The 20,488-nt window shown below is 42.5% G+C and overlaps 1 protein-coding gene across 7 annotated transcripts in view; it reads left to right on the plus strand.

Annotated features, from left to right (window-relative positions):
- The window catches only part of RGS6 (regulator of G protein signaling 6), a 340,045-nt gene that overhangs the window by 134,205 nt on the left and 185,352 nt on the right, over nucleotides 1-20,488 (plus strand). The window contains exon 1 of one of the 7 annotated variants that reach the window (XM_061611199.1): nucleotides 16,924-17,007. The exons of the other annotated variants lie outside the window; for them this stretch is intronic. Coding sequence (XP_061467183.1) covers nucleotides 17,002-17,007 — 6 coding nt within the window. The 5' untranslated portion in view covers nucleotides 16,924-17,001. Of the gene's footprint in view, nucleotides 1-16,923; nucleotides 17,008-20,488 lie in introns of those variants that run through there. 7 annotated transcript variants of the gene reach the window in all.

Here is a 20,488-nt window from a genome sequence, read left to right on the forward strand (position 1 = left end):
GGTTAATTGATTTTGAGTGCAATAGGCCATAAAAGCTCACAGTAAACGTTTAAGGCCCACCTTGGAAAGGGAAAGGAGGGCAGCGTCGTCCGCATACAGAAGCAGGGGACAAGGTTAAACATCGATTTTGGGAGAATGATAGTCCCTGGATAAACAACTTGAGTTTAGTTCATTGAGGTATAGGTTGAACAGAAGAGGGGCTAAGATGCATCCCTGTCTTACACCCTTCCTAATAGGAATTGGGTTCGTTAAGCCTCCATCGCGTCCGCAACGGACCCGCAATGACATGTGTTGGTGAAGATTGTAAATCAGGAAAAGTAACCTCTTATCGATTGAAGATTTTACTAGTTTTGTCCATAGACGATCCCTAGGAATGGAGTCGAATGCAGATTTTAAGTCCACAAATGCGACATACAGGCCATTTCTCCTGTAGCTCATATATTTTTCTGCTAAAAAGTTTAGCAGAAGGCAGTGGTCAAGGACCGAACTTCCTTTTCTAAATCCGGCCTGTTCCACTCCTAATACATTTTCTGCCTCCATCCAGGTATAAAGTTTTAATTTTAGGTATGACGCATATAGTTTGCCAATTACTGACAATAAGCTAATTGGCCTGTAATTCGAGGGGTCCTCTCTATCACCTTTTTTGTGGATAGTAACAACTATTGATTCCCGCCAAGCTTCTGGAAAGTGACCAGTATTACTGATTTTTGTAAATATGTTGGCTAATAACGGAGCCCACCAGTCCGGAAAGTTTTTCAATAGTTCCGGTGGAATGTTATCTGGTCCGGGGGCTTTAGCGGATTTTAACCCTGCGATCAAGTCGATTATTTCCCTCTGAGTGATCAGAGGCCATTGGGGGAGATTAGAAAAGTCAGGGGGGGAATTAAGGTTTGAGGAATTTTGGCGATCTACCTCATAAAGCTCTAAGAAGTAGCTTTCCCATTTTTGGGGTGGGATGTTGCATGAGATATAGGGGGTAGATCTCAACGCATTGGAGATAGTTAACCAAATTTTTTTAGAGTTTTTGGTCCTAGCGGCACAGATTAAAGACTTCCAATCCTCTTGAATGACCTGTCTCTTTTTACTAGCCAACGTTTTCTTGTATTTTCTTTTTAAGTCATAATATTCAGAAGGCAGGAGGTTGGAATTTTGTTGCCGATATTGTAAGTAAGCTGACTTTAATTTCCGTCTGAGGGCTAGACAGTCGCGGTTGAACCATCTGGGTTTCGCTGTTAAATTTGATATGTCTCTAGATGTCGTAGATAAGAGAATGGAGTTTAAGTATGAAATTAGATGAGCATACTCAGTAAAGAGGGAGGGCAAATTCTCATCCTTCATTAACTGCTCACGGACGTTTATGGCCCACGGAGTGTTTAGAGCAGTTTCAATCCTGGACCCTAGTGAAGCTGTCCACATCGTCTTTTTTTGTACAAGGTGTGTGTCATGTAAGAGTGGAATATGCTCAGTATGTAGGTGAAGCTGCTCCGAGAAATGACATAGAAAGGTGATAGGTAAATGGTCGCTATTTTGTCTAGTTCCAACCGCGAAAGTAGTTATTGACTTTAGCAGTTGTTTTGAGATTATAACGTAATCGATCACACTACTTCCACGGTTGGATATAAAAGTAAATTCCCTACTGTCCTCTAGTTGGATAAGGCCGTTTAGCATTAACAAATCATGACTGCCTACTAACCGGGCTAGACATATTCCCCCGTAATTAACCTTAACATCTTTCGATATTCTATCAGCATCAGGAATAAACCATCCGATTTCTTCACCACGCCACATCTTTGAAGAGAATAAAGAATCGGTATTAGATCTGGTTCTAGCGTTAAAGTCTCCTGCAAGGATCAGTTTTGCTTTAGGGAATTCACATTCAATGTTTGATAAATAATTGTCCAACTCCTCCCATAATGAATCTGTGTGAATCCTCGAGTTTGAAGGGGGAATATAAACATTGATGACCAAAATAGCCGTTGTATTACACTTCAGAAGAACTGCCATTGCAGTATTTTCCAGGGGTTGAAGTTCACTGTGTTGGACCGTTAATGAAGTGGAAATCAGAATTGCCAGACCCCCTTTCACTCTGCCTTTCCTGTTGCCTGAGAAAGTTGCTGGAAGTTGGTAAGAAGAGTATCCATTCAGGGTAGGGGTGGAGTCGGACCAGGTCTCTTGAAGGATTATTATATCGTATTTGGACAAGTAAGCAAGCAGATCTGGATCCTTTTGTTTTGATTTCCGTCCAGCTATGTTCCAGGAGAGGAAGTAGAATACATCATTTTTTATGCAGACGGCCTTCGTGTGCAGTGGGGGTGATGTCTGGATACTAAACGCGGGACTTTGGCCATGATTTATTGCAGGCATTTGATATCAGTTTGCTCCCGTCATATGCATTAGAGCTCCTGTGACATCATCAGGTATTTCTCCATGCTTTGTAGGGCGTTTAAGGTTTTTATTCAAAATGGGTAGTATATTTTGTCGAGATGGGGAGCCCAGTTCTTCAGGGTATAAGAACCTGGCATTATCCCATTCGTCGCCTACCATAATTGGCTTGTAGATTACTTTAGCACTGCTCTTTTTTTTGAGGGCACTGATGTATTTGTTAGTGACGACTCTTCTCCAGAGAACATGGATTCATGGGCCATCTTTGACCTATCCGCCACATGTGCGGTTGTTTTAAGGCATTGGATCAGTTTGTATAGCTTGTTTATAAGTATTGAACGCTCGGTTTCGGGTAGTTGAGCATACAGCTCTGTAAGCTGTATCTCCTCAGGTTCCAGTTCCTTCATATAGAGTGGCAGCGATTTGAATTCTTCGTCAATGTAGCGATGCTGTGACATCATATCTGAAGTTGTTTGTGTTAGCTTTAAGTATGCGGCATCCAATGGGGGTTCTGCTGCTGCTAGAGTGTTATCACACATCACGGGTGCATAAAAGGCAACCAGCGGTCGAGGTGGGTCCATATTAGTATAATATCTTTGAACTGTTATTCCCCAGTTTTTTCTTAAGATCTCTCTTACTTGATAAATCTGATTGGCAGTGTATTGAGAATGCAAAGTCACTATCAGGCGCCAATCACTGTTGTTAGCGGAGATATTGGACAATGATTTAATGTAACTTGTACGTGGACCTGCTTGTATTGTTCGTCCGAAACACCCATCCAGAAAGGGGATGCTCGGATATATTAAACTGTTTCCACGTGCTATCCATTTATAGGAGATTACCAGCTTGCTTGGTTGCAAGGCTATATTCCGTAAGGACGCGTATGGATTAAGAGTATCAAAACCGATGACGGAACAAGTATCAGACAGAGGCATCTGAGTCGTAAGCGGTTTCTCCACAGCCTCGGTAAAAGAGTTGATGTCACAGGATCTGGTTCTGGTTCGTGTTTACCGGAAATAGATGTTTGGCGTGCCTTAAGGGAATCCTTCCTCGGTTGTTTATCCAAGAGTTGGAACAACGGTTTAAAATTAAATTTCTTTGAGTAGGTGGATTTGATATTCTTGATATTTTTTGATTTTTTTAACGTTCTTAAGTTCTTTATACGGGGATGAAGTTTTCTTTGAAGGCTTGACGTTGTTTTTGTCAGTGCCGCTATTAGATTTGTTGAATTGACTAGTAGGGATAACTTCCATAGATTTGTGTGCTACCTGTTTTTCCTGGAGTCGGGGCCCAATCGCCTGCACCAGAGTGGTGAGTAAATTATTGGTTTCTAGGATATAGGCTTTAACTAGGTTTAATTCCTCAAGTAGTAGCGCCTGACAATTCGGGTGTTGAAAATCAGAGGCTGGTGTAGCCGACTCTAAATTCCCAACATTTGTGGACGTTGATTTCTCCTTAGACGTTTGGTAGGAGTCGATAGTTATTATTTCCGAGGGAAGTCCCTCATATATTGAGTTTAAGGAGGAGTTAAAGCCAGCATCCATTAATTCCTCCGCAAGGCTTTTGACTGCTGGATTCATCAGACTAGATTTATCTGGGAAAATATGTTCGAGTGACCATTCGTGGGTCATTCCTGGGGATATATTTACTTTCTGAGCTGTTTGTAACTGGCACGGCTGGTGCGTTAAGCGACATGGAGTTGAAAAGTAGCTTGTGATTTTAGGTTGAGAGTTACACGATGGAATGTCACTTCCAGTTATTATTCCCATCTTTTGATATTTCCTCCTGGTCGTAACCAATTTCCTTCTATGCTCTGTTAGGGTTAGCCTGGGAAGTTTTTCCGCGCTTCCAAAGGCTTGGCTTTATATTTATTCAAAAGAATTTATTACCTCTAATAGTCTGTCTGTAAAGTTTTTGTTTCGTTTTCATGCACCTTGTAAGCTAAGTCCTTGAGCAAAAATATGAGGTAATTTGAGCTCCAGTAGTGTATATCATTTGTTAGTTGAGCTTACTTTATCAGGGTTTATGTCAGCAGTCCTTCCGCCAGATTTATAGTTTTGTATCTGTAACTCCCACTCCCACTTGTGTAACCGAGTTTTTGATTTTAGAAAGTTATCTGCTGCATGTCTTGAACGACTTTATCTTTCCCATCCGTTTAAAAGATTATGTTTCTGGTTTTAAAAGCTTTAAAAATCCTTAAGCGTTATTTAGAACAAAGTAAAGTGCCCCGAGAGAAGAAATACGTCTTACTTCATACCGGAACTGGAACAACTCCAACAGGGTTTGACTTTCAACATAGAGATAATCTCTTGGCGGTAATGGATAAAGCCCTTACAGTATGAAGGTGGCCCATTTGGACAGTGATGCATTTTGTCCATAGGTGGGCGCCTTGTCCAAATCTGAAACAGTGAGCTGGTTCAAAACTATAGTTTAGCATGAATGTGTAACCATGTGGGCTTCCTGAGAAGAGACTGCAGGAACTTTTCTCCTTCCATCCTGCTATTGCGCCGCCATGAACTTGTCTCACTGCAGACAAACCATAAGCTGTAATGAGGGTTTGTTTTAGGATTTACAGCTCGTAGTTTGCCACATGCCTGGGTCCAGGCAAAATGCTAAGCCAAACTATGGCTTGGCTCGGCTCAGCTCATGGCACCCCAGCAGCAGCAGGACCGGGGAGGAGCACAGGTGTCACCATCTCTGTGAAACCTCAACCTCATGCTATGCTATCATTTGGCATAGCATTGTGTGAGTACCAGCTCGGTGAGACAGTAAAGGACAATCTGGGATGTTAGTGACTGATATCAAACAAGCCAAACCTTTCTTTATTCCACCAGGGCTTTTGAGATATAATGTGTTGCTTCTCTTGCATTACTTCTGCTGTTGTTGTTGGCCATTTTATCATCATGTTTTCTATGAAAATATGGATATGATTTTAAGCATATAATTGCATTGCAGTAAGCCACCATGACAGCACTTTAGATGGAGATAGGCATTGGAAAAATGGAGAAAATATTTACCACTAGGAAGACATGATGCATATAACAATTATATGGTAGACTTCAACAGCTTGGAGCCATGGGGGCCTGTAGGAATTTTTTTCCAGGGGTGGGGCAAAGTAAGACATTGAAATGGAGAGCAGGCAGGTTCCTCACAAGAATGTGTGTTTTGCCATATATAAACCAAAAAGTATGTCCCAACAAACTGGAATCTGGAAAAACAAGGAATTGGGAACAAAAAAAAAATCAGACTCAAAATTGCCTATGATATGGATGTGGATGCTTTATATATATTTTTTTAAAAAAACGTGAATAACTTACACATCTGTCATAGCTGAATGAGCAAAACCTCGGATCTTGTAAGATTTTGGGAACCTGTCAGGTTGACTTTGAATTAACATTTTGTATGGGAGAATGGCTGTTTCCACCTGCAGTATCAGAGGCAGTATGAATACCAGTTGCTGGGGGATCACATGTGGGGAAGGTGCTGTTGCTCTCATGTCCTATATGTGGACTTCCCATAGGCATCTGGTGAGAACAGGGTGCTAGACCGCAGAAAGTGGCCTGCCAGCCCATGCAGCTTTTTCTCCAGACCTGACTGTGTGATAAAGCTCTGTTTGTTCTGTAGAAAGTGATATCTGAAGAGAAGACCAACTGCTTTATCTTCTAATCAGGAGATTAAAAAAAGATTCCTCTAGCTGCTCTTTAGAGAGGATCTTTGATCTCTGAGCTGAGCACCACAGATAAAGCCCCTCTGCCTGCTCTTTTAACAGTAAAAGGCAGCATTTTCCCACTCTAGCACCGGGATTGGGTTGCCACAGAATTATCTGTGCAAGGTAAAAGGCAGGGTTCTTGCCCCAGCATTGGAGTGGGCAGGACTGGAAATGTTGGGTGCTATTCAGTGGTAGTCCTATTCAGAGCAGATATGGGGAACTTGTGGTCATTCATTTCAGTGGGTCTACTCTGAGTAGGACTTGGCTGAATACAACCTGTTGATCTGAGTGTTTGATTCCATGTATGTGAGGCTGCATGTCTGGCAAGTATGTGTGCTGCATGTGTGGCGAGTCAATGTGTGGGTCACATTCACTCGCCACACCCACATTGGCCACACCCACTTTTACAAAGCTCAAATCTATATGAAGCTAATACAGGAAGTTGCCTTGTACTGAGTCGACAATTGATGGGTCTCATTCAGTATTGTTTACTGCAACTGGCAGCAGCTTCCCCAAGGCCTCAGGGAGGGGTTGTCCTCAGGCCTGTGGTTCTGCTAGAGATCCTTTGACTGGACATGCCAGGTAATGTATCCAGGGGACCCTATCCATGCAATGTTTATGTTCTACCAGAGAGCTATGAAGCCTGCCCCCTTCCAAATTCTCCTAACCCCTGCTGCTTCTTGGATCAAGAGGACCATGAGATGTATTCAAGAAAGCTAGTGTATCCTAATGCTTTTTGGGCTAATTGCTATTCTTCAGGGGAAAAAGCTTAAAGTTCAGTTAGGGCTGGCCCTACCATTTGGCAAAGTGAAGCAGCAGGTGCTGGGGGGGGGAGCAGTCCCTTTGCTGTTCTTCCTAAGTTTCCTGGCCCTTTCCTTCTGTTGGAGGCTAGAGCTGTGCATGCTGCAGGAGAGTTTCTCCTTCAAGTCCCAAAAACATCCGAAGCCACTCCACAGAAACTCTGAGCAGGACTTTCAGTGTAGCTGTCCATGTTCTGACAGGCACCCACTATCTGTACTTTCCAGAAACAGTTGGAGACCTTTTTGTTTTGACAAGCTTTTCCAGCTGGATGAAAAGCTCTCTGCCTTAGGTGTTTATTTTTTATATCCAGCTGTTTCTATGGTATTTCTGTGAATCGCCTTGAGGCACATGTACAAAGTGATTCATAAATATAATCATCATCAATATGGCATGTGCTGCCCCTGACCTAAACTAGCCTGCTGCCTCAGGTCTGGTAGAGGACACTACCCTATCACTAGTGTTGAATTAAGAATCAACTGCCAGTCCAGTCAGCTTCTATATGTAGAATGGAGCGAGATGCCATCTTGCCCTTTGCCCCAGACAGCAAAATGTATGGGGCCAGCCCTGAGTCCAGTGTAGCAGAGACTGTGAGAAATCTCCCAAGAGCATGTATGCTTCTGTCCAGGCCATTCACAGAATCAAAGCAACAACCGATTCACACCAATTTCAGAAAGTGTGTGAGGCAAATGATGGTACTCTTGTGTGTCACTAACAGTTTCTTTTAGTTATTGGGATGGTGCCACCAGCCATTGCCATGTTCTTCTGTCACTGATATTATTTCTGACTTATTATCACCTATCAAAAGAAAGCCCTGCTCTTCTTCATGCAAGGCCAGCCTTGGCAGGCAGCCTGAGAGAGAAACAGTCTTTTTCTTGAATGCTGCGGACAGATGAACGCAGTTGCTCCTGTGACATGAAGAGCTGAAGTGCTTGGACCACATTAGCATCCTGGCCTCACTCCAGCAACCATCTGAGAATCCATGTAGGGTAGCAGCACCAGCAAGACTCATTTCCACGTTATCTTAGAAGCACAGACAGGGAAGAAGTCAGAAGAACATCCAGCCCTCCTAACTGGACCATGAATAAAGAGAGGACAGAAGGAAGGGGTCTGCAGAGCAAGTAGTTCCAGATGCTGAACAAGTGCAGGGATGTTTTGCTTTGTTCGTTTTTCTTTTAAAGAATCTGGAATCGTCGTGAATCCTCACAGTGATGTACTAACATATCTACACTGAAAACACAAACACAAATGCATGCAAGCACAATTAAAAACAGTGCACATAAATACAAATAACTAACAGATCAGTAAAGCAGCAGTGAATATAATCACAGTATAGCAGGAGCATCAATCAGTTAAAAGCCTTGGTGAATAAAAAGACATCTAAATGACAGTCATGTAGGCATCTCATCACATTTCTATGCCAACAAATAACAACATTCTTGGGAATCTTACAGTATCAAGAAAGTATTGAAGTGTACAGCAGTTAAGCCATGAAATAGTAAAACTGTTGATTCAGTGAGAGTTCAATGCTATACATGTCTATTCAGAAGTAAGTATCGTTGATTTCAGTGATGATTATTCCTAGGTAAGTGACTAAGAGATCTTAAAAGGCCTGGAAAAATACAAAAGTTTTTACCTGGTACTGAAATTGCCCTAAAGAAGGTGTCAGGTGAGCCTCTTTGATGCCACTACCAAAAAAGTCTTATCTGTCAGGGAGGGTGCTCCAAAAGATGGAGCACCATCTCTGAAAAGGCCCTCTCCCAGGTCACCACTTGGCCTTACCTTTGACAGCAGGAAAACCCAGATGAGAGCCTCTGAAGCTGATCTTAATGATCAGGCAGGTTTGTGTGGGAGAAGGCACTCCATTTCAATACCCTGGTCCTAAATCATTTGGGGCTTTAAAAGTCAAAGTCAGCACTTCAAATCATACATGGGAACAAACCAAGTTGCTAGTGTTGATATTTTAATATGGGCAAGATATGTTCAAACTGATATATCCCAATTAGCAATCTAGCTGCCATGCTTTGAACCAACTAAAGTTTCTGTATAGTCTTCAAAGGCTGCTCCACACACAGCACATTATAGTATCCTAACTTGGCTGTTAAGGCAAGGCCAAATCTAAAAGCACTCCCAAGCTGAGAACCTGCTCCATACATGGGAGTATAATCCCATCTAAAACAGGTTGAACACCACTCCCCAGACATACTGACCGACCTGACGACCATAACTCAGTCTTGTCTGGATTGAACAATTAGTCTTTGTCCAGGCCATGTTGCATGCTAACAGGCATCGGCAGCATATATATTCCCTCTGGAATAATTCAGTAGTTGCACGGTGATGGCAAATAGATGATTTTGGAACAATTTCCCAGTAGCCATCACATGCCATGCATCTGTATGAATAGATCTTCAGCTTTACTAGCCAATTTAACCTGTGAGGGGAAATACCTCTTCTCTTATTCCAAATATGGTTATGATATTGTCACTGTGTGGTTTCTGTCAAGCATACCAGAGGAAGTGCCTGCTTTCTCTCCTCCACCTCTTAAGATCAACAGAGGAGACCCTGCTGAGATAAATAGCCCACAGTGAGAGAAGAAAGCAGTGTGACTTTCCAACATTTTTGAAGTGAAAATAGGCACTATACTTGTGTAACACACCTATTGTCACACCAAAGATCACTATTTGTGCATGTCCGAGCCCTCCCCTGACACATGCTATAGCACATTGCTGGACATTCTTCTCTGGGTCCTGCATTTACTCTGCAGCAGCCCACCCTGCACTGGCTTCTGAAGCAAGTGTGTTAGCAAGCTGATTGAAACCATTTTGTAAAATGTTTAACATGTCACGATACAGATATCCAGCAGCAACCCACACACAGAGGGGTAAGTTGTCAGTGTTGCTCAGAGCCTAAGCTCCACCACTAAACCTGAGCCTGACAACCTCCTGATCCCAAGCCTGCAAGATACCAGAGAGCTGGTATCCTTACCATCCAAGGGTCTCATAGTCAACCAAACATAGTCAACCAAGCATGGCCAGCATGAGCTTCTGGAGAGGAGATGCCAGATTCAAAGCCCCTAAGACTTTGCATTCTCCGCAAGGAAGAAGAGCCTGAGAAGGTAGTCAAGAGCTCAGAGAACATAAAACTGCTCAGTTGAGGCTGATGTTAGAATATGTTATCTGCTCCTGGGCTCTGTCCAGGGTCCTGAAGACTCTCTCAAGCCTACCTGGAGAATGAACCTGAGACCATTGAACTATGGCCCTTTCCTATGGCTTTTCCACAGGAGTCTCATGCCCTCCCAAAGCCATTTGGTACCCATTTTGTTGTAATGTGATATTATATTATATTGCAATATGGTATTTTACTTTGTTTCTGTGAGGGCGTTGTCCTAAAAGGTAGCCAATATCAACGTTTAAGTTGCTTTGAGACACATTTTTTGTAACGACAGATAAATAAATATAATACAGAAATTAATAAAATCTCCCCCAAAGGTGAAATAGGGACAATGATTTGCCAGGGACAATCTTCAGGCTATAATCATTTCCATCACCTTTCAAATAAAGCCATTAAGAATTTCATCCAAAACTGCTGCTCTATCACACACACAAATCTTGAAGTAAATGATATAATCTGCTGCTTGTTTGGAGAACAGAATGAACAACAGGATATTTATTCAAATTCAGGGGTAAAGTGGGAGTAAGAGACTCTTATTCTTAGAGAGTGAATGAATAACATTCACCCTAGGGAAGGCATTCCACAAACAGGGAATCATTACCAAGAAGGTCCTGGCATGGGTCAGCACCAATCTCCTTGAGGCAGGAGCCTTGTGATATTCTGTATGAAAGTGCAGTTTGTAAATGTTTAAATAAAATAATTAACCAGGCAGGGCCTCTCCTGCTGATTGTAGGGGCCGATATAGTAGATATTGTGAAGCATGCATTTAAGTACTTGGGTCCCAAGCCATTTAGGACTTTGTACTAACACCTTGAATTGGGCCCAGTAGCTCACTGGCAACCAGTGCAGTGGTTTCAGGACCAGTGACACATAGTTCCATTGAACTATATGTCACCTAGAGCAGGGCTTCTCAAACTGTCTTCTGTGGACCACCAGCAGTCTAGGGGCTTCATTTAGGTGGCCTGTGGCACGTCTGTAAATATACAGTTAAAATCGTACAGCATCTAGCACAGTGCATTTGCTACAATAGGCAAAAACGTCATTAAGTGGTCTGCCAACACTGACAGCAATTTTCAAGTGGTCCATGGTGGGGGGAAGGTTTGGGAACCACTGACCTAGAGACTATTTTTGTGTTAGGCAACTAATAAATAAAATAATCTAGCAGATACATTCTGCACTAGCTGAAGCCTCTAGACTGTCTTCAAGGGTAGTCCCATATAGAGTGCATAGTAATAGTCTAGGCAGGAAGTCACCAGAGCATGGACAACTGAGGCCAGGCTATCCTGGTCCAAGAAACAGTTGGGCATAAGCACTCCTGTATAGCCACAGAAGCAACTTTGAGAGTCTAGCAACAGGTTGAACTGTGAACCTGTTCCTTGAGAGGAAGTGGAATGCCATCCCAGAACGGGTTTTCTATCTAATTCCCAGACATGGGAACTGCCCACCCATAGCATATTTGCATAAAATGATCAACCTTAGAAATCAAATAGTGGAAAACACAAGTTTTAACTAGCTGGCAAAAAATGGGGGACCATTCTCATGGGTATTTCACAATTTAGGTGTGGCCACTGAAAAGCCCCCCCATCCCAACTCATTGTGGTTCATGGAGAAGGGCCTGTGCAATGGATCTTAAGGACTAGGCAGGCTGGAACAGAAGACAGCCCCTCAGGTAGCTTCCCATGTCTAATTAAGGGCCGAACTGCATGTGAAGTGGGAGATCCGTGATTGGATTGACCTACATATTTTTCTTCCATTTAAAGGCAGCATCATAGGAACCCAATTTCAGTTAGGGTCATTGTGCTGTGACCCTTTTAATAAATAAATAATAATAATAAATAAAATTTTATTTTTAGGCCGCCTATCTGGCCGAATGAACGGCCACTCTGTGCATTTCCCCAACTTAAATCATCCCTCAGTGCTGCTATTAGCTGCAGACAGGGAAAAGCAGGGTACAATACAGCTTCCTGTCTCCCACACTCTGTGGCTAATTGTAGATTCAGAGAGGATTTCAGTTGGGGAAGGAAGAATTAAGCCCATTCCTCCTCCTCCAATGTTTAAATTGCTTTTTTAAAAAATGTGTTTTAAACTTGTATATTTGTTTTTAATGTTTTTAATTGTTGTAAACCGCCCAGAGAGCTTTGGCTATGGGGTGGTATACAAATGCAATGAACGAATGAATGTCCCAGCTGTAGACAAAAGTGGGCATCCATGTGGTTGCTTTCAATGAAGGGAAAATACATGCTATATGTAGTTTGGGCCACAGGCTCTCATTTATTATAGAAAGTCTTCTAGTCCCCTCCCCTGCTTTTATTTTTCCAGTTTAGGATTTTTCTTAACTCAAGATTTTTGATATCCTAATGAATTCTTAACCAAGTCCAACACACCTTCTGTGCTATGCTTGTGATGTCCTTCATAACTTCTATACAAAGTTTGAAAAAGGTAGGCCCTAATAAGCTACTACAGTTTTGAGGGTGTAAGAATACATGAATGAGGAAGGTAGTACAGATGCCTTTAGATCTGAGTCACAACAATCTCTAGTGGAAAAATTAGTTTAACGAATTTAATTTTGTTCCAATTACAGAGAACGAAACACGGCTAATAACCACCCATTCTTTAAGAGAGGGTTTGGAGAACAATAGCTATTCACGCTCTCGCACACAATCTTCTCATGCAGAATAATACTACTATTTGATAGGCTTAGTCTGGCACTCATATAAACGTTTAAGTGTAATTGGAAATGGGTTTTACCTGTAGTGGAATAATCAGTGTTAGAGATATCCTGGCTTGGAGAATTCATAGAAAAAAGCAGTGGGATGAGGTGGTTGGAATCATCAGGACAGATCAGAATGTTTGGGAGGCATGTAGCCATTTCCTGTCGAGAGTGTGGTGTTCAATATTGCAGCTTTCAGGAGTAATAGGTCTCTACAAGCATTTTTTAATGCCCCTGTCATTCATACATGAATGAAAAAAGCAATTGCAGTGCAAGGGAAAGTGTACATTCCCAGCCACAAAGGCTCAGGTTGAGCACATATGATTATATTTGGATCAGGATTCACCAATCTTAGCACACTGAAGTTACAGCACCTTCTCCCCATTCCTTCCTCCTCTCTCTATGTATGTATGTATATGTATATGTGATGCACATATGCACACATAATAATATTACAACTATGCAGACAAGACTGTCTCAAAAAATATCAATTGGGATAAATGGGATAATCAAAAGATTAAAAGATTCATTGTGGCAAAATCTGGCTCTTCATGTCTATCTGGTATTTGAATGGATTCCAGGAAAACAGTGCTAGAAATCAGTATTCTGCAAGTGATGGCTTGACTCAGTGAAACCCTTGACTTTTGCAGTCAGATCCAATTTAAACATCTCCTTGCAGCTTTATTTATAACTGAGTGTGAGTGAGATAATTGAAATGCACGTCAAGCAGTGGAATGGAGAACATACCTCACAGCTAAGCCTTGTTACAAGTGACACTGTAGCTCATTTTGGGTCTGAATTGCACACAGTCTGTATAAATCTGCTTCTGTTCAGGTATTTCTGTACTGAATTGCAGATCTCAGGGAAAAATCCATCTTTCTCATTAATTTTGCTCCAAATGCAAACAGAAATAAATATATATACTGTAGATGGATATACCGCAGGGGTAGCCCTCTAGATAGCATTGGACTTCAACTTTTTATCTTCCTTGACCATGGACTATGCTGATTATGGCTGATGGGAATTGGCTACCCCTGAAATATGCATGCGCGCGCATGTGTGCATATACACACACACATACACACACACCTCAACTTAAGGACAGTGCAGACGTCACTTAGTTTCTGTGAATGAAGCCCCTGTGAGCATTCCATCCTCAGAACTCTATAATTGCCACCTTGGTAACAACATCATTACATTTGCATGGTAGCAGCTGATGAAGGTGGAAGCTCAAATGTTTTGCTAGAAAAATAAAAACCTCTGTTTTGTTAATCACAATGACATGTATATTTTTCTCCAGATATATTCCTTTCCATCAGTACTCGGCATACATTGTTGTCTCATGTTTCCAGTTTAATGAAATGACAAGTCTCAGAAGAGGAAAGCTTATATTCTCCACTTTAATCCCTACTCATAGATTTCATGTGTTAGACATCACAGGCTTTGAATATATTGTATATGTATATTTTAACCACAGTTTCTTCCCTGGTCCATAAGAGGGGGGAAAGTGAACCGAGAACCTTTCTCTTTATGTTGGGAATGCTTGTCTGCCAAATTCTGCCCTATTATATAGAAGAAGGTTTTGTGGTTGGTAAACAGGACTGAAAGCAAACATGGGTTTCAAAGAGATACTTTTATTGACCACATAATATATTTTCCAACTGTTCTTACAATTTTTTATTGAAATTTTGGAAAGATTTGATTTCCTTCCCTATAGTAGCATTATATGGAGGAGACTTGCTCATCTCGATCTTTTGCTGCTGTATTATGAACCAATAATTTGCTTAACATCAAGCAAGTGGATCTATTATCATCTCTTAAATTACATAGGCTATGCTTGCAAATCACTAACAATGTGAAGCGACATCAATAAAAGCTGTGCTGCCAAGTTATCCAACAGCAATGACTAAGGTCTGGAATACTGTAAGCTAGGATTTGTGCAGCACCTACCCGTATAGCCAGCCCTGTCACTGTTGCTGGGACTGGCTGGTGTAGGCCAATATTTTCTACTTTGCCAGGGTCAAAGGGAATTCTTAGAGTACCTGCTCCTCGGGAAATCCTTCCCGAGAGATCTATGGCATCTTCACTGCTTGTGTTTAGGAGGGCTTTTGGACCCTCTTAGGTATTTTGGCTACTGAGAATTGTTTTGCTTTTGCTTCTTTATATTAGCTGTGTTCAGATGTTTGTCTAAATAAACAAACTGTGGCATGCATGCAGGCCATAGCCCTCATATCCCCAGGTGCACAGACTGCTCTTCAGATCTTCACTGTGATTAGGGCAAAGGTCTGAAGAGGGGTTTTAAGCGTGTTTCATCGAACAAACTTAGAAATATTTTCTTCACTCCGGAACACTGATAAGGCAAGATTCCCAATTGTAGGATAGTTTTTAAAGGTTGTATTCAACTGTCCTACTCAAAGTAAGCCTATTGAAATTAAACAATAAAATTAGTCATGTCTATTAACTATGATGAGTCTACTCTGAGTAGAACCTATGTTGACTATTACCCTAAGCTTGTTCAATTTAGACCTTTGTGCTAATCACACAAAGATTTGAAGAACAGCCCACATGCTCAGACAGGACAGTGGAAACAGGGCTTACTTATGCACCTCTGCCCCATCCACAGTGTAGCTCACAGTTAAACACCTGAACACAGCTGCTGTTTTACTGTTTTTAGCATATGCTGCTATGGAGGTTAGAATAGCCCTGCCGAATTAGACTACAGGCCCATCTAAGTCAATGAGTAAATACCAAGTCTGGGCATTGATCCATCTAGCTCAGTATTGCCTTCATTGAATAGCAGCTGCTCTCCAGGGTTTCAGATAGGACTCTTTTCCTAGGCCTGCCTAGAGATGCTGGGGACTGAACCTGGGACCCTTTGTATGCAAAGCATGTGCCGCTCAACCCTACACTGCTGCCCTTCTTCCTTATCTTCACTGTAAACATCCATTCCTAACAATGGAATGTTATTTGTGTAGATTGTGTAGATTAAGTGATGTGAGGGTGGATCACTTGTCCTACTTCATGCTACATTTTGTTATGAAAAAGTTACGGAAGGGAGTGGAAAGTACGGAATGGTGAACTTTTTAATATACATACAGATGTAATTTGACAATAACAAAAAACTTGCTTTGTTTTGTTTTTCCTATTTTCATTTAAATACACACAGTAATCACTCCAGTTTTCTTTATTTGACTTAAAGAAATCCTGCAATAATGTGAAATGAAAGAATTTCCTGGCCAGGTGATATGTACATTGTCTCCGCATAATGCTTGTTTTCAGATGCAAATTGAGTTCAAGATGATGAAAAGGGATCTCTACAGGCTGCCAAAAATTCATGGGAAAGCTGTTACAGATTTTCCAAGCTTCACAACTAAATAGAAGTATGTGTCAGGCATGTGTGTGAGTGTGTGTGAGAGAGAGAGACAGAGAGAGAGCCTTAGGATTTGAATTTTGAAAAGTTTGACCTTGCAACTCATTAATTTGGAGAAAAGGCTGATTCAATCCAAAACACTTTACTTGGCAGAAAAATAACCAATGTGCCCCTTTTATCATCATGTTAAAAGGAAATTAAAAATGGGAGCATGACAGCCTCCAACTGGAGAGAGACTAAACTGTTTGTGAATATTGTGGTTTTGTCCTAATTATTTTCTATGCTTAGGCCTCCCTGTGACAGGATAATATTTGGCTGCCCTCTCCTGGCTGAATTAGTTAACGTTAAATTAACTGCATCTCTCTCCTTGCAAAGGTGAAGGAGGAAATAAAGTATATGAATCTATTCCATTATTTTTCACATGCTTACCAAAAGTGCCTTTTTTAAAAAATGAAAACACCTCTGTGCTACAGAATTGTCCCTTTGCTCACCCCTCTTAGAAATGAAATGACGTCAACTCATCATACTGCTTTTCAAATTAGAAACAAGTCTTTGGAAGATCAGCCTTTTGCTGGGCTCTACCATTTCAGCAGTAGCGGGGGCAGCATGGTGGGGTAGCGGCACTCACCTGACCTCCCGACAGCTGAATTGCTACTGCTTATTGACAGGGGGAGGGACAAGATGGCAGGGAGGTTGGCACAGTGTAAATACACTGGGGGAACCAATCCAGCACTCCTATATTTGCACTGCACTGCCCTCCCTGCTAACTTGCCCCTCCCCCTCTCCTGTCCAGTAAGTAGCAGCAACTCTGCTATTGGGAGGTCAGATGAGTGCCGCCCTACACCCACCCCTATCTACTACATGCAGGTGAGGGACTGCATGTTTGAATTGCTCACGTGTTTTGTTTTGCTTTGCTTTTAAATCACCTTGAGTACATACAAGGCTCATATGCTAAGGAGAAGCCCAGGCTAGAACATTTTCCTCTGGCATGCTAGTTTAGTATTTTCAGGGAGTTATTTTCTATAGGGGGCAGAATTCAAGCAGGCAATCCTTTGCCTGCAGTCTGAGAATTGTACAGCCTAGCAAAATGCACACTGATGTTTCCTTCTGTTTTTGATTCTCCTCTTTTGTTATGCATTGTTCATGAGTCTTAAGTTTAGTCATGTCTATTAACTTCGGTAGATCTACTTTGAGTAGGACTAGCATTGAATACCACCCTTTATTAGACTGTTAGATATTGTGAACATTTAATTGTTACACTGACCTTTTCTACAAATCAGGTGTTAATTTGCAAAATTCTAGTTTTTCATGTGTGGGAGAGGGAAAGTAACTGGGAAGTTTGAGAGTGGGGAGACACAGTTCCTTTGAGGAACATAGTTTATGTGGAGGAATTGTCAACAGGTAGCTGTAGAGATTTTCAGATACAAAAGGAAGGTGAGAGAAACCCAGCAGGACCTACACCTTGCTGCTGTGGCCTCCTGCAAAACTCCATCTGCAGGCTTCCTCAGCTGTCAGCTGCTACCCTCTGCAAGGCCTTGGGTGCCAGCTGAAGCCAGTTGGGGCTAGCAAGGGAGAAGACAACTGCTTGAGGGTGGGGAAGAGAGCTCCCTTTTGTAAGAGCCATCTCTAGCCAAGGCTTCCCCCCCCCAGTGTCAAGTTTCTTTTAACATGTGATGGGGTAGGAGTAGTTGGGGGCTCGCCATTGAGGTAATATTGGGCAGGGGACGTAATAGCAGTGGACGTTACAAGGGAAGGGCTATAAGATCTTCATGCTTGCATCCCTTCTGGTCCCCCTTCCAACCCTCGGGACACTGGTAGCTATGCTGGGAACTCCCTAGATCTTACTGTCCTGCTGATGAATACAAGGCCAATGACTAATAAAACCGCTTTAATTCAGGACTTAATCCTGGATGAATGCGCTGACCTTGCTTGTATTACCGAAACCTGGCTAAATGACCAAGGCGGAGTAGGTTTCTCCCAGCTCTGCCCACCAGGTTTTGTGGCACTCCAGCAGCCTAGATCCAGGGGACGGGGAGGTGGGGTTGCAATTGTCAAAATGTACCTGAGGGACCGCTTACACCCATATGTACCTGTCCAGGATTTAAGATGATCTGCCTCTGGTCTCCTCTGTGTGCCTGGAGTGAAATATGTTAGATTGGCAGGCATGTGGGAGAGAACTAGCTTTTTCAGCTGTGGCCCCCAAGCTCTGGAATACCCTACCCCAAGAAGTTCGCTCTGCTCCCTCCCTGTTGGTTTTCCGGAGACTTCTGAAAACGATCTTGTTCCGGAGAGCCTTTGGGAGGGACTGAAGGTAGAGCCTGACACTGATTTTATGTCTTCTACATTAAATTTTACCTTTGTAGTCCCTTTAGTATCAATCCCTATATGTGTGTGTGTGTGTGTATATTGTTTTTTATGTATTTTAATTTATTTTAATGTTTTTGTGATTTTACTGCTTACAATTTTATTACGTACATGTCTGATTTTATTTTTGTCAGCCGCCCTGAGTGCCCTATTATAGGGTAGAAGGGCGGGATAGAAATATTTTAAATAAATAAATAAAAGAGTGTCCATTGGTTGGTCTGGTTGTCACTTTGCTGGCCTGATCACCTGATCTGCAGTAGTGCTTGAGAACAGTATCCCCATCAATTGAATAGCACAAATGTATAACAATTAACAAAATGCTTTTCATTTGGGGAACAGGGAATTCTCACATTTTAATTGAATGAGTAGGAGTTTTGAAAGCTAGCATGCCTGCCAGCTTATTCTCACAGTGACTGTGTTTCCTTTTGGCAGGGGCTGCAGGGCACCGAGTGTGACCCTAAGGGCCCTGCCAGAAAAAAGAGCATGGCCATGGCAGATAGCAGGAGCAAATAGCTGGGAATTGGTATCATAAATAGGTAACAGTTGTTCTGGGAGCAGGATGCTGAGCCCTCTCTGGAAGCAGGAGCTGTGAGGCCTGAGACAGTTCTGAGGGAGCAGATAAGTTGCTCCAACAAGATGGGGAGCTCCAGTGAACCTTTGTGCCCTGATACTGGTCTTCATCACTGTCTTAAGCCCTATCTCCACTGTACATTTAATGTAGTATTACACCACTTTAAACAGGCAGGGATTCCCTCAAAGATTGGAACTGTAGTTCGTAAAGGGTGCTGGGAGTTGTTTGGAGACTTCCATTCCCCTCACAGAGCTACAATTCCCAGGATTCCCTGGGAAGAGGGATTGATTGTTAAACCACTTTGGGGATGCACAGCTGGATACACAGCCTGTGTGACCTCTACCCTGAAGAACACCTTAAGACCATCATGTACACCAGAAAGAGCTGGTGTCTCTCTGACAATGTACTGACAGACTGCAGTCAAGATAACAAAATGGTGTGTAAAGGAGGGGGACAAGAGCAACTGATCCCCTGATAGATGGAGGGGAAAGAACATAAGAGCACCCACCTAGACCAGCAAGATGCAGCTCCTCCTTACTTTGAGCTCCTAGGTTGGCCACCTTATTGCAGCCAGAAAAACAGTCTTACAGTGCAGTCCAAACCCACGATTCACCAGGATGAGTGAGTATGGAATAGCTGGATCTTGGGCTGTCCTGGTGGAGCCTACAGCAGTGCAGCTCCCTCACTCTGGCTAATCCGAAGGTACACCAGTGTAGGTCCCTCACCCCAGCTCAGCTGGGGCTTTGCCAGCAGAACATAGGCCAATGGAACTTATGCTGGGATAAGTCCCCAAAGAGGGGCATTCCAGGATGTGGTGGGAAAGGGACAAGACAAGGAGAGACTTGCACCTCTTCCAAACCCTGTTCAGCTCAGTCATGTGACCTGGGACCCAATCCTCAAAGCTTGGGCCCACGTTCACCTACCGTCTCAGTTGGCCATAGCCCCTCCCAGAGGCTCCTGAATGGAGTTTAGAATAAGGGTAACTTATGGCAACGTAAATTGCACGGGCTTCCTATCATTAGGATTACTCTGTGCATAAGTATCACTCTTCCTTGCCGACTGTGTGATTTGTATGGGCATGAGAGAGCTCTTTTATTTTCTAAACTATATTCAATAAATGTGGCATTCTTGCCTTTTTCTCCCATGATCAGAATCACTCTAGTTCTTTAAGGCAGATCTTTACATACAACTTAAAGCATCCAGGTATACAAATGTCACCTCTCAGTGCCACACTATTAGTTTCCACCAGCCAATCATGAGCTGTTTCTTAATGTGTTGAATAAAAGGTAATGTCCTCCCTGGGCTCCTGCCGGGAGGAAGGGTGAGATATAAATCAAATAAATAAATAAAGGTGTAGATAAAAATTGAGGTGAACTGTAAGATTAAGAATCAAGACATAGCTGCCCTGCCCTG

Source organism: Rhineura floridana, chromosome 2 (genome assembly GCF_030035675.1).
Source record: "Rhineura floridana isolate rRhiFlo1 chromosome 2, rRhiFlo1.hap2, whole genome shotgun sequence".
NCBI lineage: Eukaryota > Metazoa > Chordata > Lepidosauria > Squamata > Rhineuridae > Rhineura > Rhineura floridana.